This window comes from Schistocerca gregaria, chromosome 5 (assembly GCF_023897955.1).
Source record: "Schistocerca gregaria isolate iqSchGreg1 chromosome 5, iqSchGreg1.2, whole genome shotgun sequence".
NCBI classification, from domain to species: Eukaryota; Metazoa; Arthropoda; class Insecta; order Orthoptera; family Acrididae; genus Schistocerca; species Schistocerca gregaria.
The window spans coordinates 149051369-149077101 of NC_064924.1; the positions used below are offsets into that span (position 1 = coordinate 149051369).

Here is a 25733-nt window from a genome sequence, read left to right on the forward strand (position 1 = left end):
GAAGTAACTTACGTCGGAAAACCTCTCCATTCACAATGACATATTGTGTTTGCTAAAAACTCTTCAGTCAATCACACATTTGGTCTGGTATTCTGAATGCTCGTATTTTTATCATTAGGCAGCTGTCTGAAACTCTGTCGAATGGCTTCCAGAAGTCTAGGGACATGGCATCTGCCTGCGTGCCTGTAACTACTGGTTTCTGGGTCTTATGGACGAAGAGAGTGAGCTGGGTTCAGCACGATCGTTGTTTTCGGAACATATATTGGTTCCTGCAGAGGACAACCAAGCTATCTAAGGCTTTGCGACTAACGCGATTCCTATAGCATAGAATATTGCGTCAGTGTCATGGAAGGATATGTTGATCGGTACCAGGGTGAGCCCATTTTGAGGTTACCATTTACCAGAATGATAACAATGAGAGACTACCTACTCTGAAGCGAGTAAGCCATAATGTGGTGGCGCCTAATTCTACAGCTTTTCTCCGTTTACGTTGATAGTGAGGTCAACGCTAAAAATATTCGTCCCTACCCTTAAAAGAAGACACTGGTTACTCTTGGAGCGCTGTAGATGGTGTAGAACTGACCCTTAGCGGTTATGTGACCATCCACCGGTGACGTAACTCAGGCAGTGAAGTGATGTGTATGTGCCCGTTGGGTGTATGAAGTCAGCAATGTATAGGTCCGAGAGAAAGTTAGAAAGCACTTATTATGTTTCAGCTTGTCGATTGACCACACTGTCAGTGAAGGTGCCCGATTTGCTGGTGTCTCAATGTAGACTTTTCTACGCGTCTTCCAGGAATGGTGTGCGAGACTCGTCTATAAAATAATGTCTCTAAGGTGCTGGAGCAGCGAGGGACCTTTTCCCTGAGATCTGGCAGCATTTTCGTGTAGCCTGGCACGCCCTCTTCAAATCCTCAACAACCCGATCCCGCTGCGACGCTCAGTTTTGACTGGACAGACGTTCGCGATCGCTTACCCCGCCAGGTGCAGTGTTCCATTTTTCCAGTGCCAAAGGCACTCTTCCCGTTGACATTCATCGTCAGATATGCAAAAAGTCTATGGGCAACAGTGAGGGGCTGTAAAAAACGTGCGAAAGTGGGTCAGAGACTTCTAGAAGTATCGTACAGACGTCCTTGAGAATAGCGTTCTGGTCGGCCTTCGGTTTCGGCCGAAGCAACTGCAAAAATGTAGAACGAAATGCCTGAAGATCGGCGTGTGACTGTTAACGAGCTGTGAAGACTGGTCCCTGTAAATCAGTAAGAGTTTGACGAACAAGATTTTCACCGAACGCTTGCATTATCGCAACGTGTGTGTGAGGTAGGTGCCCAGCATGCTCATCAAAGATCTTAACTGGCAACGTTTTGAAGCAGCCTGCGGATTTCTGGAGCACTGTACTGAATGCTTGTTTTATGGACGCGCCTCGCGTCACTGGCAGCCCTGTAAATGGGGTAAAACACTGGTTATAAAAAGATCTTACTGCTTCTCCGTGACAACTGCTTTCATATCCGACAGGAATTACCATTGTCATTGAATGCAGCTCCAGCTGCACCTTCCCAATTGACCAAACAACACAGAAACTACAGTAAGTACCTGTAGTGTGTGAAGTGTGTAGACCAGGCTGAAGTGAATCTTTGATGTGGGGTGTCTTTTTGTACCTTGACTTTGGACTACCTATTCAGTTTACCGTGACCATGAACCATGCTACGAAATGAAAATCCAATGAAGCTTTCCCCAGATATGTTGCACAGTATGCCCCTCGATCGCTCATATTGATGACGTAAAGACGCCTAGAACAACAGTACCTCTTATCAAATGTGAAGTTCTGCTCACATCCAGCCCAAATGACGTAACTGCCACTCGTGTCTGTTCTCATGCAATGCTCAGACGCACACTGCTGGTGCATCAAAGATGATTCTGCAGCAATTTCGAAGGGGAGTGTCTGAATCACTTACCATGCATACGAGACTTGGATCCCTGAGATTTTCATCTCTCTACTCACATGAACCGCAGGATATCACAGCATTTTCGTAGAGACAGCGAGTTGCAGACCAGCATAGGTATTTTGTGGAAAGCATAGGCGACTGATGACGCGGGTACTGGAAAGTTTGTACTGCGTTACGATAAACGTCCAAATCTGAGCGGGGACTATACAGAGAATCAGCTGGATGCAATAGTTAAATGCTGCCAATAAAACATTTTTGCTTTTCCTTGTGGTTTCGATTTGGTGACCGATAGGAGCTTGAAAAAAAAGATCCCCTGCACATTGTGATTATGACTAGTCTATACACAGCCCGTCTTTACACATACAGTCCTTGTTCGACGAACACGAAGCGCCGTGCTTCAGAGTGAAAATTTTATTCTAGACACATTGCCTAGGTTGTGGCTAAGCCAGTTCGCAGAAGAGCTTCCGTGATGTTTGGAAGGTAGGAGACGAGATACTGGTGGAATTGGAGCTTTGATGACGGGTCGTGAGTCGTGATTGGGTAGCTCAGTCGGCAGAGCTCTTGTCCGCTAAAGGCAAAGTTCCAGAAATTGAGTCTCGGTCCGGCACACAGTTTTAATTTGCCAGGAAGTTTGATATTAAGCAGGTGGTCGTAATGCTTTGGCTCTTCAGTGTATGCTGCACACAAGTGTCACTTTCGGGCGAGTGTTAATGTACGATACCACCGTACTTTAGTGTGTCTGACGGGAAGAATGGCAGGCGAGATGACCTGTCACTTGGGGGTCTCATCTTGTGAGGTAGGACTCATATTTCTTCCTGCCTCACCTATATTATATTGCAGTACAGGAATGCAGCTGTAGCTGTTCCAAAATCGCTGTCTGCCCTTCTAGATCCTCTTTCACAGATGCCATCCACAGGTCAAAGTAGTTGCAGATTCCAAGATCCAACTTCGCTTTTTTCACTACAACATATTGCTCGGTGGTACTGGACGCTTTGTTCATACTTACATTACTGAGTGCTACTCCTAAGACGACCATCCAGCCCCATCCTCCATCTGGTGGAACAAGTTCATATTCTGCATCTCTTGGCGCCATCTTTGCGTCTGAAAAAGGAAAAAAGTTGCCACTTCTAGGACATAAGTGCTATGATTCCCCTACAAAATACTCCATATTATCGGATAAAATTAACATAAAATCATGAACTGATTCACAGAATATTTACATCTACATGTATAGTGCGACAGCCACTGTGCAGCACACGGGATAGGATACTTCGTACAAGCATTACCCATCGCCTGCATGGAGAGAGGGAATAATTGCTGTATGTACGGTTCCTTAAACGACAGAAAATCTCGATAACACTACGCCATGTATAGTGATGAAGCTGTTATGTCGTTACACATTCTTTCACTAACGTTAGTTCTCTATGTTTACCTGAGTTCGACGAAGTCAGTATCCCCTTCATTCTGATAAAGTATTTCCCACATGAACTACAAGATGTAAAAAGCACATACATAACAAAAATTAATACGTTCTGTAGACACAAAAAAATTCATAAACCGTTTCAAACACAAAGTTTGAACAGGAAAAGTTTATGCAACTTTGCAATCATCTTCCGTGTCAGTAGTGAAAGGAAAACTGCTCCGACATGTGACATATAAGGAAACTGGTACATATGCCCTTTTCGCAAAGCATGAATTTTCCAGTCACGAGAAGTTTAGAAACTGTAATGAAATAAATTGCCAGAAAAATTTTTTTTATCCATATTTCTTCCTGCCTCACCTATGTTATATTGCAGTACAGGAATGCAGCTGTAGCTGTTCCGAAATCGCTTTCTGCCCTTCTAGAGTCTCTTCCACAGATGCCATCCACAGGTCAAAATACACTCCTGGAAATGGAAAAAAGAACACATTGACACCGGTGTGTCAGACACACCATACTTGCTCCGGACACTGCGAGAGGGCTGTACAAGCAATGATCACACGCACGGCACAGCGGACACACCAGGAACCGCGGTGTTGGCCGTCGAATGGCGCTAGCTGCGCAGCATTTGTGCACCGCCGCCGTAAGTGTCAGCCAGTTTGCCGTGGCATACGGAGCTCCATCGCAGTCTTTAACACTGGTAGCATGCCGCGACAGCGTGGACGTGAACCGTATGTGCAGTTGACGGACTTTTAGCGAGGGCGTGTAGTGGGCATGCGGGAGGCCGGGTGGACGTACCGCCGAATTGCTCAACACGTGGGGCGTGAGGTCTCCACAGTACATCGATGTTGTCGCCAGTGGTCGGCGGAAGGTGCACGTGCCCGTCGACCTGGGACCGGACCGCAGCGACGCACGGATGCACGCCAAGACCGTAGGATCCTACGCAGTGCCGTAGGGGACCGCACCGCCACTTCCCAGCAAATTAGGGACACTGTTGCTCCTGGGGTATCGGCGAGGACCATTCGCAACCGTCTCCATGAAGCTGGGCTACGGTCCCGCACACCGTTAGGCCGTCTTCCGCTCACGCCCCAACACCGTGCAGCCCGCCTCCAGTGGTGTCGCGACAGGCGTGAATGGAGGGACGAATGGAGACGTGTCGTCTTCAGCGATGAGAGTCGCTTCTGCCTTGGCGCCAATGATGGTCGTATGCGCGTTTGGCACCGTGCAGGTGAGCGCCAAAATCAGGACTGCATACGACCGAGGCACACAGGGCCAACATCCGGCATTATGGTGTGAGGAGCGATCTCCTACACTGGCCGTACACCTCTGGTGATCGTCGAGGGGACACTGAATAGTGCACGGTACATCCGAACCGTCATCGAAGCAACGTTCTACCATTCCTAGACCGGCAAGGGAACTTGCTGTTCCAACAGGACAATGCACGTCCGCATGTATCCCGTGCCACCCAATGTGCTCTAGAAGGTGTAAGTCAACTACCCTGGCCAGCAAGATCTCCGGATCTGTCCCCCATTGAGCATGTTTGGGACTGGATAAAGCGTCGTCTCACGCGGTCTGCACGTCCAGCACGAACGCTGGTCCAATTGAGGCACCAGTGGAAATGGCATGGCAAGCCGTTCTACAGGACTACATCCAGCATCTCTACGATCGTCTCCATGGGAGAATAGCAGCCTGGATTGCTGCGAAAGGTGGATATACACTGTACTAGTGCCGACATTGTGCATGCTCTGTTGCCTGTGTCTATGTGCCTGTGGTTCTGTCAGTGTGATCGTGTGATGTATGTGACCCCAGGAATGTCTGATTAAAGTTTCCCCTTCCTGGGACAATGAATTCACGGTGTTCTTATTTCAATTTCCAGGAGTGTAGTTGCAGGTTACAAGATCCAACGTCGCTTTTTTCACGTTTGCAAAGTAATATTTCAGAGCTAGATCAGAAATGTAAGGACTATGGTATGAAGATTAGCATCTCCAAAACGAAAGTAATGTCAGTGGGAAAGAAATATAAACGGACTGAGTGCCAAACAGGAGGAACAAAGTCAGAACAGGTGGACGGATTCAAGTACTTAGGATGCATATTCTCATAGGATGGCAACATAGTGAAAGAACTGGAAGCGAGGTGTAACAAAGCTAATGCAGTGAGCACTCAACTACGATTTACTCTCTTCTGTCCAGAATGAAGTCAGTACCAAGACTAAGTTATCTGTGCATCATTCAATCTTTCGACCAGCTTTGTTGTATGGGAGCGAAAGCTGGGTGGATTCAGGTCACCTTATCAACAAGGTTGAGGTTACGGATATGAAAGTAGCTAGAATGATTGCAGGTACTAGTAGATGGGAACAATGGCAAGAGGGTGTCCACAATGAGGAAATCAAAGAAAAAATGGGAATGAACTCTATAGACTTAGCAGTCAGGGCGAACAGGCTTAGATGGTGGGGTCATGTTACACGCATGGGAGAAACAAGGTTACCCAAGAGACTCATGAGTTCAGCTGTAGAGGGTAGGAGGAGTCGGGGCAGACCAAGGAGAAGGTACCTGCATTCGGTTAAGAATGATTTTGAAGTAATAGGTTTAACATCAGAACAGGCACCAATGTTAGCACTGAATAGGGGATCATGGAGGATGTTTATAAGGGGGGCTATGCTCCAGACTGAACGCTGAAAGGCATAATCAGTCTTAAATGATGATGATGATGATCCATATTTCACATGACACAAAATTAATAAGTGAGCAAAATTGCCAACAGTCTTCAGAAAAACATACACTCCTGGAAATTGAAATAAGAACACCGTGAATTCATTGTCCCAGGAAGGGGAAACTTTATTGACACATTCCTGGGGTCAGATACATCACATGATCACACTGACAGAACCACAGGCACATAGACAAAGGCAACAGAGCATGCACAATGTCGGCACTAGTACAGTGTATATCCACCTTTCGCAGCAATCCAGGCTGCTATTCTCCCATGGAGACGATCGTAGAGATGCTGGATGTAATCCTGTGGAACGGCTTGCCATGCCATTTCCACCTGGCGCCTCAGTTGGACCAGCGTTCGTGCTGGACGTGCCGACCGCGTGAGACGACGCTTCATCCAGTCCCAAACATGCTCAATTGGGGACAGATCCGGAGATCTTGCTAGCCAGGGTAGTTGACTTACACATTCTAGAGCACGTTGGGTGGCACGGGATACATGCGGGCGTGCATTGTCCTGTTGGAACAGAAAGTTCCCTTGCCGGTCTAGGAATGGTAGAACGATGGGTTCGATGACGGTTTGGATGTACCGTGCACTATTCAGTGTCCCCTCGACGATCACCAGAGGTGTACGGCCAGTGTAGGAGATCGCTCCCCACACCATGATGCCGGGTGTTGGCCCTGTGTGCCTAGGTCGTATGCAGTCCTGATTGTGGCGCTCACCTGCACGGCGCCAAGCACGCATACGACCATCATTGGCACCAAGGCAGAAGCGACTCTCATCGCTGAAGACGACACGTCTCCATTCGTCCCTCCATTCACGCCTGTCGCGACACCACTGGAGGCGGGCTGCACGATGTTGGGGCGTGAGCGGAAGACGGCCTAACGGTGTGCAGGACCGTAGCACAGCTTCATGGAGACGGTTGCGAATGGTCCTCGCCGATACCCCAGGAGCAACAGTGCCCTTAATTTGCAGGGAAGTGGCGGTGCGGTCCCCTACGGCACTGCGTAGGATCCTACGGTCTTGGCGTGCATCCGTGCGTCGCTGCGGTCCGGTCCCAGGTCGACGGGCACGTGCACCTTCCGCCGACCACTGGCGACAACATCGATGTACTGTGGAGACCTCACGCCCCACGTGTTGAGCAATTCGGCGGTACGTCCACCCGGCCTCCCGCATGCCCACTACACGCCCTCGCTAAAAGTCCGTCAACTGCACATACGGTCACGTCCACGCTGTTGCGGCATGCTACCAGTGTTAAAGACTGCGATGGAGCTCCGTATGCCACAGCAAACTGGCTGACACTGACGGCGGCGGTGAACAAATGCTGCTCAGCTAGCGCAATTCGACGGCCAACACCGCGGTTCCTGGTGTGTCCGCTGTGCCGTGCGTGTGATCATTGCTTGTACAGCCCTCTTGCAGTGTTTGGAGCAAGTATGGTGGGTCTGACACACCGGTGTCAATGTGTTCTTTTTTCCATTTCCAGGAGTGTATGTAGAGTGATTACAGACACCATTTCTTATCACTCACCGTCCTCGTCTTCTGTTTACGAGGTGGTTCGTTTGAAAAGTGTCTCCTAAAACTCACTGTATCCTGGAGGAATGAGCTGTGCAAGTTTTTCAGATTATTCACTTTTTTTGTCGTTGTTGTAACCCTACCAGTGACGTATGCCCTCTCATGAGGTAGACCTCAGAGGGATATTAAGAGAATATGTGTTCCTTTCTAGTCCATCAGTACACCCACAAGCAACTTGATTTATGTTCAATGTGCTTCAGCTTGGACAGTTAAAAATAAGACACAAAGGAATTAACAGATGGCATTGCTCCATATGAGTGGAGCAAGTAGAAAAGTTGTGTCAAACTGGGGTTCGATGTTAGGCAGATGATGTGACCATTACGCCATCCGGACACAGTCGTCGACACAACAGGATGGACTACCGTACCACGCCTCTGATCAGACCCAAATTGTCAGATTGTACCACGCACTATTGACGTAGTTCCTCTGCACAGTAGCCTCATCTCTTGCAGCATCTTCCCGATTCACGTAAGACTTCGACCACGGTGTGTATCTCCTCCGAAGGGCTCATTAGCAGTCTTCGCCTTAATTATGTATGTGCTATCTGTTCTTTCGGACATGTCCGAGGTCATTAAAGAGGAAGCTTGAATTGGGCAACGATGGGGAAGGAAATCGACTGCGTCCTTTGGAAGAATCCTCTCAGCATTCACCTTAATCGATTTAGGCAGACGTATATCAGGATGGCAAATTACTGAGACTTCATCCCTGAGTCTCTGTAATGGGTGTCTAGTGTCGTAACCACTGTGCTTCGCAGAGATACCTAAAAGACGACCAACATGAAATTCTTGAATTGTTATCGCAGATTATTTTTCAGCAATCGGTCTTTGGACGCACTGTGTCCAACCATTAAAAAATGCCACCATACGTTACCAAACAATGGAAGTGACAAAGCATAAACCTTAGTCAGCGGACCTTATTCTTGAGGTCGTGAGAAGAGAAATGAATTTCTGCGCTTGTGGAATTTACAAGAAGCTTTGGATTTATGAACAATCGCAAAAATGTAAAATGTTTTCCTTCATTTACTATATGAACGTGTCGCATTAGTTCAAAAAACTGTATGTGAAATCTTATGGGATTTAACTGCTAAGGTCATCAGTCCCTAAGCTTACACACTGCTTAACCTAAATTATCCTAAGGACAAACACACACACCCAAGCCCGAGGGAGGACTCGAACCTCCGCCGGGACCAGCCGCACAGTCCACGACTGCAGCGCCTGAGACCGCTCGGCTAATCCCGCGCGGCGTCGCACTAGTAAAACGTCACCTCAAAGGAGTATTCCGTGGGAAAACGCTGTATGCATTACACTTTGTTGCAGCTGAGTTACTCGTACAACCTGCTCTCAGTAAGCAATACTGTCGAGTGACACTACACCTTATTTCTCATATAGTTTACATTGCAATCCACATTATTTGTGGCATCTGGAAATAAAAAAGGATTTAAATTTGTGTATTTAAGGCCGGCCGCGGTGGCCGTGCGGTTCTAGGTTCTCAGTCTGGAACCGCGTGACTGATACGGTGGCAGGTTCGAATCCTGCCTCGGGCACGGGTGTGTGTGATGTCCTTAGGTTAGTTAGGTTTAAGTAGTTCTACGTTCTAGGGGACTGATGACCACAGATGTTAAGTCACATAGTGCTCAGAACAATTTGAACCATTTGTGTCTTTAACGGCAAATCATTGATCACTGTCAACAAAAGGCAGAAGGCATATGTCCACTTGCAAGTCCCAATTGTACATCTACATACATAGTCCGCAAGCCACTTTGTGGTGTACAGCGGAAGGTACCATACAGCACTAATAGTCATTTTCTTACCTGTTCCACTCACAAATGATGCGAGGGAAAAACGACAACTTATAAGCCTCCGTACGAGCACAAATTTCTCTTCCATTGCCTTCGCAGTCTTTCTTTTATGGCAGCATTCAGCAAGTAAAATCACGGGCCTTTCCACTTTTGACCGAGCGAGGTGGCGCAGTGGTTAGACACTGGACTCGCATTCGGGAGGACGATGGTTCAATCCCGTCTCCAGCCATCCTGATTTAGGTTTTCCGTGATTTCCCTAAATCGTTTCAGGCAAATGCCGCGATGGTTCCTTTGAAAGGGCACGGCCGATTTCCTTCCCAATCCTTCCCTAACCCGAGCTTGCGCTCCGTCTCTAATGACCTCGTTGTCGACGGGACGTTAAACACTAACCACCACCACAACCTTTCCACTTTTGGTTCAAGTCTTCGCTGCTACGGCCAGCAACCAGCAGGAAGAGGTCGTCCGCGTACGCTGTCACCTCTGGCATGTCGTTGCTATGTTGTGGATTTTCCTACAAGGGCTCCATATTCACGTCCCAAAACAGTGGCCTCAGGACAGAGCCCTGTGGACACCGCTTGGTGATTATTTTGTTAATTCGTCCACCAGAGGGTGATAACCAGACCTCCCTTTCATCACAATAGCTCCTTCGGCAACCGTATAGCAGCCCTGGACATTGCTTCTCCCGCAAGCAGGAGGAGAGCGAAAGGCCACCACAGGTTGTCAAAGGCGCCAGTGATGTTCACCATGATGCCCACCACATACGTCTGCGTGTTTGAGCTGCAGAACTCTGCCGCCAGGGTGATTGCGTCAGTCGCCGATCGCCCAGGCTTAAAGCCAAACTGCCTGTCAGTCATCCCATACCTTGTGTGCCCCCAGTCTGTCATCCAATAATCTCTGGCATATTTTCCCTAAGACGTCTAAAAAATATATTGGCCTACAGGACTTGGCTTCCATTGCGTCTTTGCCTTTCTTTATGATAACAACATTTACCTTCTTCCAAACTTAAGGAACTTTCCAAGTCTCAGGCATTCGTTATACAGCCCAGTAACAGGCGCGATTAGCTGAGGGGCGAGGAACTGCACGATCTTCAGTAAAACGCATTTCCTCTTTTCATGGATTTTATGTAAGTAGCCATCTCCTCCACAGAGGATCAGTACATCACGGTGTTCTTTGTGTACTCAACAAGATTGCCCCTGCGGATGAGGCGCTGCACCTTTGTGTCCTTGAGCTCGTCGTCATTTGGCAGCAGGGTCCGAATTGGGACCTCAGCAGTCTCCTGCCAGAACTCTTGTCACCCGGTCGCCGTCCATGATAGTCGACAAAACCGTAGGAGATCTTATCTTTTCCCTTACTAGCTTGTAAGGCACTCCCTAGGTGTCAGTGGCTAGCTGGCGCACCAGATACTTTTCCCAGCTCTTCGCTCTCACTGCCTTTAGTTCCTTCAGAAACAATTCCTTGGCATCTCGGTAGCTTTGTAGCCAATACTGGTTTTCATGCGAGACGACACTTGGCTGGTAGTACCTCCTCGCCCTTCTTACAGCCTGATGCACACGTCCAAGTTCGGCAGACCAAGTGGATAAAGAGACCACAACGGCTCTGCTCCTGGTTGGTACATTATCGTTCACCGCTCTAACTACTGATCCCACCACCTCCTCGGCGTGTCCGGCTTCGTTTTCGTCACTCTCTTTCAATGGAGGAATTTCACACTCCCAAGCTGGGCATTCCCAATGAGTTTTGTTCAAGTTAAATTGAAGTTCCAAATATAATAATCATACAGCATAACCTACTGCCTAAGCTAATTAGTGGGTTTTAAATTACTAGATTAACAATTGCAGCTATATATTTTCTTAATGGTTAATACTATGGACAAGGTTAGTATTTGATACTAATCTACTCTACAAGTGTACTGAGAAGCTATGACCTCTACAGCGTTATATGTGAGCCAGCAAATCTTCTAAACCTACAGTGTTAGCCTGACAACCGAGCTAGTCCCAGCTTTACCATCAGTTTAAACCTTACTGGTAACTCCTTAAGGTTCGTTGTATTGGAAAAAAATGGTGCCTATTCATTGTCTAAGTAGGATGCCAGCAACTGATATCCTGCCATTTCCAGCTTAAATACTCTCCTGGCCATCTTAGTGGGTTTATTAACTGTAGTAATCAGCGTCGTTAGAATAATATCATTAGCACTAATAATGATCACAAAATGATGCCCTATTCATTGTCTAAGTATGATGGCAACAACTGCTTATCTACTGTTTCCAGAATAAATAGTCTCCTAGCCATCTCAGTGGATTTGTTGACTGTAGTAATGAAAAAAATGCCTCTGAGCACTATGCGACTTAACTTCTCAGGTCATCAGTCGCCTAGAACTTAGAACTAATTAAACATAACTAACCTAAAGACATGACACACATCCACGCCCGAGGCAGGATTCGAACCTGCGACCGTAGCAGTCGCTCGGCTCCAGACTGTAGCGCCTAGAACCGCACGGCCATTCCGTCCGCCTGTTATAATGAGCGTAGCTACAATAATATCATGATCACTAATCCCCGTCCCTATACTGACAACGCTGATGAGATCAGATCCGTTTGTAGGTACCAGGTCTAAAATATTCCATTTGGTGTTGATTGTTGAACTAGTTGCTCAAGACTTTTTCGGAAAACATGTTCAAAACACCTCACAAGACTGTTTGTATACAACACTTGCAGTGAATCCATAGATGTCCCAGGTTACCCTCGGTAGGTTTAAGTCTCCTTCAACTAATATTACATCCGCGCTACTGATTTTACAACTGTTACAGCGGAATCGAGTGGCCGGTACAAACACCTGTAGGTTATCTTGAGTTTATCTACGCCGGTTACTCATGTCCTGATAATTTCAGAGTTAGACCTAATTTCAACACAGTAGAGACAATATTCCTGTAGACTGCAATGAACACTTCCCCCAAAAATGTTCAAATGTGCGTGAAATCTTATGGGACTTAACTGCTAAGGTCATCAGTCGCTAAGCTTACACACTACTTAACCTAAATCATCCTAAGGAAAAACACACGCCCATGCCCGAACACTTCCCCGTCTATGGCGTCTTTCTGTTATACGTTCCAGGTATCGTTAAACATTTCGGAGCTTTCTACTTCGGTTTTCATCCAGATTTCGGTTTCGAGAGTGATTTGAGCTCGAGAACTTTCCTGGGGGTCGATATACAAGACTCAATCACATCCAAATATGCAAGAAATAAGCAAAGGCGAAGGAGGAAGTGCTACTACCCTCCACCTATTCATCTGGGTTGGAATTGGGGAGTAGGTGGGTGAGACGGCATTTGGTATTCAGTTATTCATTTCTACTGCTTTTGAGTGTTCTGTATCTTGTGCCCGTCTCCAGAGTCATTTAAATTTGTTCCCACTGTTTCTTTGTTTGCACTGTACGGTGTCAGGTAAATCCAACACCTTCCACGAAAACCCTGACATGAAAGCAAATCCAGTAGTATGTCACATAGCTCCGAATACATCTTGAGATTAAATTAACCAAAGTAATACGAGTAACGAGTGAGCAAATGGAATACCACAGACTAACACAAGGATGCCTAAATGCATGTCATACCTTCCCACCGTGAGACAGACGCAGTTCCGAGGGGACAAAAGAGAAGCCGAGAGCAGAACCGTGTTAAGCTAGAAGGCCCTACGATAAGGGACGGACTGGACACCCACGTCGCCAGCTAACCACTAGAACAACGCCAGCTGCAAGTTTTAGCGTGAGACTTTTTCGCGTCTCTGTTACGTTAGGACCGCCCCCCAGCCCATGTTAAAAGATAGAGCACTCCAGAAAAACAGTATAGATCTTACGATAACGCTAAAAGGACCACACCCGCTGCAAGTTTTAGCGTGAGACTTTTTCGTGTCTCTGTTACGTTTCAAACTTTAAAAACATTGCCCCACCACGAAAAGTATAACGTTTCTCATTGGATAGATAGAATTGTTGTAGGCAGAGCTTAAGGTTACCATTGAGACCCTGATTGGTCAGATGAAAACACAGCCAAATAGTTTTTTTTAAAGCAACTTCGGTAAATTATAGTACGGAGAAGTGAAGGGGGAGTCGCTTCCGAGTCGGCGAGGTGAGCGGAGCTGTGCTGCCCGCGGCCCCCTGACGAACACCGACAAGGTAATGAACTCACGCGATACCGCATAACAGCGTATACAGCTTCACTCAGAACTGCAGAAGTCTCATCTGTTACACCCTCTTTTTGCGTAATACTAGTGTCGATCGTCAATTAAAGCTCATGGTGTTCACATTTGGCACTTGAAGTAAAAATCTGAAACGCGATGATTTTTCTGTTATATAGTTATTGAGAAGCTACATCAGCCACTGTAATTTACGACAAGTTAGATAAGTAATTAAAGATAATTGAGGATCACTGTAGACCATTTTGATAGTTTTCTCTTTTGTGAAACTTAATTTAAACCTACATTATAGATGTAGAACTTGGAAACCCATTCAGGGAATATTCGTTCACATTTTAGTTGAATGCAGTTGGTTTTTACCATCCTGTATTAAAACACTTCCTTTTATCAATAGTGCAATTTATAAACAATGTTTTGTAAGTAGAATAAAATTTCCATTGGTAAACTTAACTGCCTTTTCGACGTTATTTTACCAGCTAACTAAAAACAGGAAAGCATTGAATCCCTTCTATTAAATTTAGTTAGTATTAAGATTCTTTTACAGGGAGTGCAGTGGAGCTGACGCTGAAATCATTAAGTATTTGGTTATATCATCGCTAGTCTCACTGAACTCTTCTGAATTCTACATGTCATGTGTGGTCTGGCGTCTCCTTATCAGCAACAGGTCCCAGGTTCAAACTAGTTAATTCCCTAAAAAACACGCTCAGAGCGTCGTTGCGCGAAAGTGCTAGGGAGACTCGACATAGAACACCACGCAGAACGTTAGAGCACTGGTCCACATGCGAATTTCTATTTTCTTTTCTGTAGAATCCCAGTAAGATAAAAAGTGTAACGGGATTTTTTTTCTGGTGGCAGTATATATAAACTTTCGTTCTCTTTTACAGATATGGGAGGAACATTTCCGCCAATTCCTTAACCCCTAATCTTTGTAAGAGTACTCGTATATAGTGTAGTCAACACAATCAAACCAAATAAATGAATAAAACCTGATCTGAAATTTCCATGTAGCCCTATTTCGGGCCAACAGAGTAAACTGTATTTGCCGTTCAACTCCTTTTTGAAGCCAAATCGCGAATCTCTAACGCGTATCATGTGTTACAATTGCCTTGTACGCAGCTCTCCATCCCCCCCCCCCTCCCCCCCAAAAAAAGCTTGAATAACACTGGTACAAGGATATTTATATGTAAGCATCTACACTCCTGAAAATGGAAAAAAGAACACATTGACACCGGTGTGTCAGACCCACCATACTTGCTCCGGACACTGTGAGAGGGCTGTACAAGCAATGATCACACGCACGGCACAGCGGACACACCAGGAACCGCGGTGTTGGCCGTCGAATGGCGCTAGCTGCGCAGCATTTGTACACCGCCGCCGTCAGTGTCAGCCAGTTTGCCGTGGCATACGGAGCTCCATCGCAGTCTTTAACACTGGTAGCATGCCGCGACAGCGTGGACGTGAACCGTATGTGCAGTTGACAGACTTTGAGCGAGGGCGTATAGTGGGCATGCGGGAGGCCGGGTGGACGTACCGCCGAATTGCTCAACACGTGGGGCGTGAGGTCTCTACAGTACATCGATGTTGTCGCCAGTGGTCGGCGGAAGGTGCACGTGCCCGTCGACCTGGGACCGGACCGCAGCGACGCACGGATGCACGCCAAGACCGTAGGATCCTACGCAGTGCCGTAGGGGACCGCACCGCCACTTCCCAGCAAATTAGGGACACTGTTGCTGCTGGGGTATCGGCGAGGACCATTGGCAACCGTCTCCATGAAGCTGGGCTACGGTCCCGCACACCGTTAGGCCGTCTTCCGCTCACGCCCCAACATCGTGCAGCCCGCCTCCAGTGGTGTCGCGACAGGCGTGAATGGAGGGACGAATGGAGATGTGTCGTCTGCAGCAATGAGAGTCGCTTCTGCCTTGGTGCCAATGATGGTCGTATGCGTGTTTGGCGCCGTGCAGGTGAGCGTCACAAGCAGGACTGCATACGACCGAGGCACACAGGGCCAACACCCGGCATCATGGTGTGGGGAGCGATCTCCTACATTGGCCGTACACCTCTGGTGATCGTCGAGGGGACACTGAATAGTGCACGGTACATCCAAACCGTCATCGAACCCATCGTTCTACCATTCCTAGACCGGCAAGGGAACTTGCTGTTCCAACAGGACAATGCACGTCCGCATGTATCCCGTGCCACCCAACGTGCTCTAGAAGGTGTAAGTCAACTACCCTGGCCAGCAAGATCTCCGGATCTGTCCCCCATTGAGCATGTTTGGGACTGGATGAAGCGTCGTCTCACGCGGTCTGCACGTCCAGCACGAACGCTGGTCCAACTGAGGCGCCAGGTGGAAATGGCATGGCAAGCCGTTCCACAGGACTACATCCAGCATCTCTACGATCGTCTCCATGGGAGAAAAGCAGCCTGCATTGCTGCGAAAGGTGGATATACACTGTACTAGTGCCGACATTGTGTATGCTCTGTTGCCTGTGTGTATGTGCCTGTGGTTCTGTCAGTGTGATCATGTGATGTATCTGACCCCAGTAATGTGTCAATAAAGTTTCCCCTTCCTGGGACAATGAATTCACGGTGTTCTTATTTCAATTTCCAGGAGTGTACATTATCTTAGTCTCTATCTTTAATGGGTCTCTGCACTCCGATGTGTTTTGATATTCTCTCCGAGTAGCTGAATTCCAAGTTCATTCATGTCTGTAAGTCCTTGTCTTCAATACGACACTCTTCACTATTTTCAGTGTTATTATGTGTGCTTTACGATCTGACGTTCCACTCACAAGGTAACTACTCAGGTTGTCCGCCTCAATTACAGCACAATATAATTATGAAAATGTATTCCCCTGTGCTTCGTATCAGCTTGTCATTAAACTTCTCTATACATTATGTTATAGTGACGGATTCGTCGTGTCCCGCCAGAATCTACGTAGTCGCATGGTGAGTGTATTTAAGCGTACGCTTGCTCTATCCTGAGCTCGCTCGTTGCTTGCTGTTTCACATGGTAACTGGGAGTTGCTCGCAGAGATCTGAAAGTACGGTTCCTCGTATTATGGATGGAGATCTTCAGCTGGGGAAAGTGTGCTAGCTACTTTTGAAAAATTACTGCTTCCCACTGCCTTCGTGTTCGTCTTTAGAGTTGCCACATTTCTTGCTTCTACTGCTTTGGTTTGTGGATGCAGCCAAGGACCGGAGCAGAAAGATACTGTGAGCACCTTTTATATGTGTGACTAAAGCACTGGTTGTGATATGCGAAACACTTGTTCTTTGAGCGATGCTATGTCATTCGGATTTAATTTTTGTTCTTGCGCGTAATGCTGTCTAACTTAGATTAGTGACAGTCGTATTGGTCTGAGTCCTCAATATGGATCAGCATTTCAAGTTGGTAGCGTATGCCTCAGTTATTTCAATCTTACTTGTAAAAGGCAATAGTTTTATTTGAAAAGCTTCCACTGTCTGGTGCAGCCATGGCTGACCATTAAAAAAATTTTATTTTTTAAACTGTTTTTTTCATTTTAACGATCCATTTGTTAAAGCTGCTTTTTAAGTGTCTGACTCCTTTCAAATAGTTATGTGTTAAACTGCCACAATTATTTCCAAGAATCCTTAGCCGACACATAAAAAGTTATATTGTTGACAGCTAAAATGTGAGAGGACCTTATGAGATCTTTCGGTGCCCAATCTGCAGTTCGTTTCTGTTGTTGTTGCCTTGTAGCTACGTGCTTCTAAATATTACCCTGTGCGTGTTTTAGAGTACGTAATCTGAGCTGAATGAAGGAACCGAGCGATGTCTGGACTAAGCTCATACTGCTGGCCTTGCAAAATATTCACGAGTGTACGTCAGGTATAATTCCCAAAAGATGTAAATTGTCACCCTCAAATACTACACACTGGCTTCAAATTCAAACTAACGCAAAATCTCCAAGATTGGTGATCTTTTACAGAAGCTCGAAATTTAGCGCGGACATGAATGCGAGGTGCGTATAGGAGTTTCCACAACGAAACTTCGTTTCGCAGCATGTTTTATATTATCGGGAAGATTTGGAACGGACACCATCGAAACAAAGGCGTTTTTCGTTGCGACGGTATCATCTCACGAAATTCCAATCACCAACTTTCTCCTCCGAATGCGAAAATATTTCCTTGTAACTGACTTACTTAGGAAGAAAGGACCATCACAATAAAATAAGGGAAATCAGAGCTTGCACGGAAATATGTATGTGTTCGTGTTTTCCTCGCTTTTCCGGGAGTCGAATAATAGAATTATTGTAAAGGTGTTTCGATAAACCCTCTGCCAAGCAGTAAATTGTGATTTTCAGAGTACCAATATAGATGTAGAAGTAGACGTAGATAACACTTACCACAAAAACGATATGCCAAGATTAAAAAATACGGCGATTACTGTAAATAATGTCAGCACGCACTATCCCTAGCATAACTAGAGGCAATTTGCTCACCTCACGTCTTGTAAAGATGTCGCTATCGTCCCAGTTGGTTTCTTCTCCGCTGGCCGCATGCTCTGACGCTTATGCAGTAAATGGATTTAATTTCAGTTTACAAAAAAAAATTAAAAAAAATAGAAAAATATTCTGTGAGACGGTGAATCATTACACATGGCAAACATTCCGCATGATAATCACTCGCAAAAGACACCATAAAAATCTCCACCCTATCTTAGAATCAAGATCAGATCGCACAAATATGTCTTCAAAAAATGTTCAAATGTGTGAAATGTTATGGAACTTATACTGCTAAGGTCATCAGTCCCTAAGCTTACGCACGACTTAAATTATCCTAAGGACAAACACACACACACCCATGCCCGAGGGAGAACTCGAACCTCCGCTGGGACCAGCCGCACAGCCCAAGACTGCAGCGCCTAAGACCGCTCGGCTAATCCCGCGCGGCACAAATATGTTTCCTTAGGCAACTTTAACAATTAATTTCGTATATGCGCTGAGTTGCACCACACACTAATTCGCGTGTTGCCACCTCGAAAACTGGTCGCTGACTGCCTTTGATTAATACATCACACAAGTACGTCATCAGAAGTGATTTTTTAACAACCTTTTCCGTCTTTACATGATAGCAGATTTTGTACACGAATTCATGTATTACCTGCTCGGAAACCGATCGTAGTCCAGTAGTGAACTATCTTGGCAGTTTGGCGCCTGCCCTGCTAGGGTGCATTTATGATTGCTCCATCCTTTCCATCAATAAGCACTTACGGTAACTAAAATTGGTAATTAGCATTTCCTGACGAACTGAGTGATACTGAAATTATTACGATCAAGTTGTCTGTGCAAGTAGCGTTATCATAACGATTGTAGATGTGTATTAATATTCGCTACTTGGCGCTCAGCGTTATAGGTGAATCTTACCGTCTTTCTCTGCTCCAGTGCGATTCTGATTTTTTTCGCCCGGCCGTTCCCACTCTATATGACCCGTCTGGCGCGTCGTTCTGTGAGTCTGCCTTCTGATCCCAAGTACTCGACATCCTCCCGTAACAAGATTTTCCTATATTGTGCATTAAAAGCATAACAACAAAAATGTAATAAACGTGGGCGGGATGTGGCACAAACGCCACAACCTTATGTCAGTGCCTGATTATTAAGCAAATACATTTGTTTTCATATTCTTGAACTGTGATTTGACACTGGTATTTAACTCATCGACTGAAAATAGGAAAATTTTTGTGATACTTGTAAATGGCTCTGAACACTATGGAACTTTACATCTGTGGTCATCAGTCCCCTAGAACTTAGAACTACTTAAACCTAACCTAAGGACATCCCAGACATCCATGCTCGAGGCAGGATTCGTGACTGAAGTGCCTAGAACAGCTCGGTCACATCGGCCGGCCACGTGATACTTGTAAACCTTGTTAATATCAAGTCTCACGCTGTCTGTAAAATTAATAAAAGTTTCATTAGTAACTTAACGATCGCTCTTCCATTATCTTCTCAGAAATTCAGTTGTTCTTTATTATCAATACTGCTTAAATTCAACTGAAGCGAATAAATATGTAAAAAAAAATCGGTCTTCATTCTGCGTGTGCTGAGTTTTCGTTCCCAGATATATGCTACTTGTCATTTAAGTGCTACAGATTTCTGTCTATAAGTTCGGAAATAAAATTTTGTATAGCACTGTACGACTCAATTTGATTCAGTAATTATCCTTTTTGACGAGAATCAGTAAAAAAGTTAAAATAAGGTCAACGCATAAAGTTAACTTGATGTTGCAGGAACCCCCCACTTGCATTAAACCTCCAGAAATGTCCCAGTTTAGCCAGTAAGTCCGTAGAGGATGGTACAAGAGGCGTACAGTATGACTGGCCGTGTTTTTCCACCCAATTCTTGCAAAGGTTAAGACAATCCGTTCTTGGACTATCTTAGTGAGTCGCTGTGTGAGATTCTTCCTATGTTTTCTACGTTGTGTCCCTTGCAGAATGAGCATTGTTTGTACAGTGTAGGTGCAATTCTACTTCGTGTGATTATAAGTAATGCACCGAGTACCTATATTATTCGAAATAACGTTCGAAACTGATACCATTATGATGTATTTATTTATTAACAAAACACCTTAAAGTGATAATATCGTCAAATTAATAGTTAGTAACTGAAAACTAACAATTTCCTGAGAGCATGGTCTTACCACAAAACTAGATCGGAAGGCGTCCTAGCCGGCCGCTGCGGCCGAGCGGTTCTAGGCACTTTAGTCCGGAACCGCGTTGTTGCAGTGGTCGCAGGTTCGAATCTTGCCTCGGGCATGGATGTGTGTGATGTCCTTAGTTTTGCTAGTTTTAAGTAGGACTAAGTCTAGAGGACTGATGACCTCAGATGTTAAGTCCCTTAGTGGCTAGAGCCATTTGATTTGCAGGCGTCCTATTGGCGACTGGGCGTGGCTTGCACTCGTGATATTTCGTAGCCGTTCGTACGTTTTCCTTACCTTAAACATTATTAATTTTTTTTTATTAAGAGATCGATTCCTGGCGTTCTAATATTGTTTTAAGAATGTAGTTATTACCTCAGTGCTTCTCCTAGCATCTGTAATGGAAAATACGACTTTTATTAGAAAAATACTTACTAAGCAAGGTTAGTGTATTTGCTTCACGCCAGAATAACTGTGCTTTTCCCTCGTACCTAGCTGCTGACGTAACAGGAGTTCTCATGTCTAGCCTCAGCGCCTCACACTACCGTCCACTGGCAAAGCCTTCTGGTCCATCACCTCCCTCACCCAGCGTGGGAACTGAAATCTTAGTCCCGAATGTGTGCATTCTGCAGTGCCGCTTTACTCACTGAATGCTACGCGATATCTGCAAACGTGATAAGAAATTGTGAAACTGGAAGATAAGGAATTAAAATGTAGTCCCAAGAGCCCCCGTCAAAGGTTCGAGTCCTCCCTCGGGCATGGGTGTGTGTGTTGTCCTTAGCGCAAGTTAGTTTAAGTCAGGTTAAGCAGTGTGTAAGTTTAGGGAGCGATGACCTCAAAGTTTGGTCCCTTAAGAATTCACACACAATGGAATATTTTTGTGGCTTCAACAGAAGGTGTACCTTAAAGTATCTTTCTTAAAGGCTGGCTAAACGCAAAGTGAAACCTGGAGTTATTACAGAATAATCTGGCACAGCTATAGAGGACCATAACTGAACTTCAATCCTTGAAAAATTGGAAGTGCCTTAGAATGCCTTTAAATGTTCGTCCAACACAAATTTCAGAATATCGGTACTCTTGCATGAAATATTTTATCTGGGACAAATGAGCACTCCTTCCATCTGTATAAAGTTTCTCGTGTCTAATTAAGCAAAAAATCGCATTCTAGTCAAGAAATACTTTACTGGGTTTGTGACCGCATTGTCAGCATGCAAAGTTACCGGCTTTTCGGTGACCTTCTCCAGGGTGTTTTATTGACTTATTGCATAAGCCTACGTTTATATTTAAACGCATTGTAAACAAGCATCTCTATTTATTGTATGTGTATTTGACGTTCTCAGAGTCAGAGTCAACCACAGTCTCTGCCAGCGGTGTATCTACTTTCCCTCAATGGACCCTCTGATCTTAGTTACCCATTTACTGAAACTAGCCATTGCTTCTCACTGTTATCTGAGTATAGGCCACGTCTGTCTACCGTCATCGAATGTATGCACGACATTACAATAATGGTAACATATCTTGTATGTAGTGATAAGTACTGAACAGTCTGTGAACTGAGGAATTGGTACAGATGGTATAGTGCGCGCTTCTCCCTGTTTTTCTACTCACATTCATTCTAATTGAGCCCAAGAGTAACCGATATCATTAGGAAACCGGATACTACTGGATTATCTGACGCAAGCATTTATGCGTACCTCAAGCAGTTCCGCTGTTTGTGCCAGTTAACCAGATCACAGTGTCGGTCATTTGCTGACTAAACGACGGTACAGCCTAAATTTACTTTTTCCGATTGTTTTGGCGTAGTTTTACTGTCCACTTACCCTTTTAATACCATCGTAACTACTTTGGTTAATCCTCCTCCGAAAATATATATCCATTGTTTCTATATTCCTCTGTAATTATTGAACTTTCGCAGCCATTCAATATATTTTGACAAATATCTTTTCCAACTTGCTTAAAAATTTATTTGTTGAATACTCTGATAACAATCAATTGGTTATGAGCTGTAGATTAAAACTGAAGAAACTGCTAAAAGGTGGGAATTTAAGGAAATGGGAGCTGGATAAACTGAAAGAACCAGAGGTTGTACAGAGTTTCAGGGAGAGCATAAGGAAACAATTGACAGGAATGGGGGAAAGAAATATAGTAGAAGAAAAATGGGTAGCTTTAAGAGAAGAAATACTGAATTTAATTGATGAAAGGAGAAATATAAAAATGCAGTAAATGAAGCAGGCAAAAAGGAATACAAACGTCTCAAAAATGATATCGAGAGGAAGTGCAAAAGGCTAAGCAGGGATGGCTAGAGGACAAATGTAAGGGTGTAGAGGCTTATCTCACTAGGAGTAAGATAGATACCGCCTACAGGAAAATTAAAGAGAACTTTGCAGAACAGAGAACCACTTGTTTGAATATCAAGAGCTCAGATGGAAACCCAGTTCTAAGCAAAGAAGGGAAAGCAGAAAGGTGGATGGAGTATATAGAGGGCCTATACAAAGACAATGTAATTGAGGACAATATTATGGAAATGGAAGGAATGTAGATGAAGATGAAATGGGAGATACGATACTGCGTGAAGAGTTTGACAGAGCACTGAAAGACCTGAGTCGAAACAAGGCCGCGGGAGCAGACAACATTCCATTAGAATTACTGACAGCCTTGGGGGAGCCAATCATGACAAAACTCTACCATCTGGTGAGCAAGATGTATGAGACAGGCGAAATACCCTCAGACTTCAAGAAGAATATAATAATTCCAATCCCAAAGAAAGCAGGTGCTGACAGATGTGAAAATTACCGAACAATCAGTTTAATAAGTCACGGATGCAAAATACTAACGCGTATTCTCTACAGACGAATGGAAAAACTGGTATAAGCTGACCTCGGGGAAGATCAGTTTGGATTCCGTGGAAATGTTGGAACACGTGAGGCAGTACTGACCCTACGACTTATCTTAGAAGCAAGATTAAGGAAAGGCAAACCTACGTTTCTAGCATTTGTAGACTTAGAGAAAGCTTTTGACAAAGTTGACTGGAATACTCTCTTTCAAATTCCGAAGGGGGCAGGGGTAAAATACAGGGAGCGAAAGGCTATTTACAATTTGTACAGATACCAGATGGCAGTTATAAGAGTCGAGGGGCACGAATGGGAAGCAGTGATTGGGAAGGGAGTGAAACAGGGTTGTATCCTCTCCTCGATGTTATTCAATCTGTATATTGAGCAAGCAGTAAAGGAAAAAAGTATAAATTCGGAGTAGGTATTAACATCCACGGAGAAGAAATAAAAACTTTGAGGTTCGCCGATGACATTTTAATTCTGTCAGACACAGCAACGGACTTGGAAGAGCAGTTGAACGGAATGGACAGGTTCATGAAAGTAGGGTCTAAGATAAACATCAACAAAAGCAAAACGAGGATAATGGAATGTAGTTGAATTAAGTCGGGTGATGCTGAGGGAATTAGATTAGGAAATGAGACACTTAAAGTAGTAAAGGAGTTTCGCTATTTGGGGAGCAAAGTAACTGATGATGGTAGAAGTGGAGAGGATATAAAATGTTGATTGGCAATGGCAAGGAAAGCGTTTCTGAAGAAGAGAAATTTGTTAACATCGAGTAGAGATTTAAGTACCAGGAAGTCGTTTCTGAAAGTATTTGTATGGAGCGTAGCCATGTAAGGAAGTGAAACATGGACAAGAAGATAACAGAAGATTTCGAAATGTGGTGCTACAGCAGAATGCTGAAGATTAGATGGGTAGATCATATAAGTAATAAGGAGGTACTGAATACGATTGGGGGGAAGAGACGTTTCTGGCACAACTTGAGTAGAAGACAGGTAGGTCATGTTCTGAGGCATCAAAGGATCACCAATTTAGTATTGGAGGGCATGTGGAGGGTAAAAATCGTAGAGGGGGACCATGAGATGAATACACTAAACAGATCCAGAAGGATGTAGGTTGCAGTAGATACTGGGAGATGAAGCGGCTTGCACAGGATAGAGTAGCAGGGAGAGGTGCATCAAACCGTTCTCAGGACTGAAGACCACAACAACAACAACAATACTCTTAATTGTTTGCAAATGCTGTTTTAGCCAAAGCATTTCCTTTTATAATCTCTTCTCATATTCTTCTACAATATTTGACAATTTACTCGCCATTTTATGCATGTTACTTTAGTTCTCAGCAACTATTGCAGTGGTGTTTCCGATTTAAAGGCTTTTGTGGCATTTTCAATACACGTGGTGAACAAGTAGGGTGATCAAGAACTTCCGTTCCTTGCCCAGACAGTAGTCTCCCGTCCCAGTCTATACCTATCTTTTTTTTTTCTTTTCCCTAGAGTTTAAATTGTCCAAAGCTTGTTAAACAAATCAAACGTTATTAACATTATACAGCTTTACTGTTCATGTCTACAAATTTATTTCTCAACGTAGCCACCACAGAGACGAACACATCTCGTAAACAAGGGACCAGCTTTGCTGATGCCTACACTGTAGCATGTTTGAGTTTGTAGACGGTGCCACAAACTCGCCTCCTGCTCACTATCAAAGTGAAGTCCTCCCAGATGTTTTTTAAGTTTTGGAAACAGATGAAAATCGGATGGAGCCAAGTAGGATCTGCTCGGAGGTTGATCGATAACTGTGAACTCAAGGTAATGGACTGTTGCAGTTGTCGAAGCGCTCGTGTGTGGTTTGGAATTGTCATGCTGAAAGAGGCAGTACCCCAAGTGCGGACGAACTCACCTGCTTGTAGAAACTCAATTGGCCCAGTGGCTGTAGGCGCTTCAGTCTGGAACCGCTGGACCGCTACGGTCGCAGGTTCGAATCCTGCCTCGGGCATGGAAGTGTGTGATGTCCTTAGTTAGGTTCAAGTAGTTTTAAGTTCTAGGGGACTGATGACCTCAGATGTTAAGTCCTATAGTGCTCAGAGCCATTAGAACCATCCAATATTGTGTAAGTTTATTTTGTGAGCTGCCCTGACTTTGTGGCTGATTCTCGAGGACCAAAGTTGCCAACGACTTATTAGACAGAAACAATTATAGTTGGTACGAGTTTTCTTTAGACTGTTAACCCGCGTGAATTCGGATTATAGAAGCTATTTTTAATAATGTTTGAAATGCTTACTTCTTTTGTCCACAATTCCTCTGTATTTTCTATGTCATAATAATATTGATGCCATCTCCGCGACAAGAAACAAGAGAATAAACAACATAAGGTTGAATTTGAACAGGGAGCGCAACATTTCACACCTAGGCTCCTAGCCACTGTCCTAGAAGCTCACTTGCACTTACACTGCGCAAAATGGCTGATGCAGTGGCATCGAAACTTTCACCGTCATTTCCTCGGAAAGTCTTGAGTGTTGGCCCCAAAGTCAAAATATGTGTGTCGTTATTTTCATCTTTCTTTCATCGTGCTAAATTCCGTTTGCACCAGTGAACGACTTATGGAGGGATCTCCATGTAAGTGT

General features: G+C 44.9%; 1 protein-coding gene across 1 annotated transcript in view; it reads right to left on the reverse strand.

Moving 5' to 3' along the window:
* The window catches only part of LOC126272847 (monocarboxylate transporter 1-like), a 96733-nt gene that overhangs the window by 66318 nt on the left and 4682 nt on the right, over nt 1–25733 (reverse strand). The window contains exon 2 of the mRNA XM_049976059.1: nt 2949–3043. Coding sequence (XP_049832016.1) covers nt 2949–3035 — 87 coding nt within the window. The 5' untranslated portion in view covers nt 3036–3043. The remainder of the gene's footprint in view (nt 1–2948; nt 3044–25733) is intronic.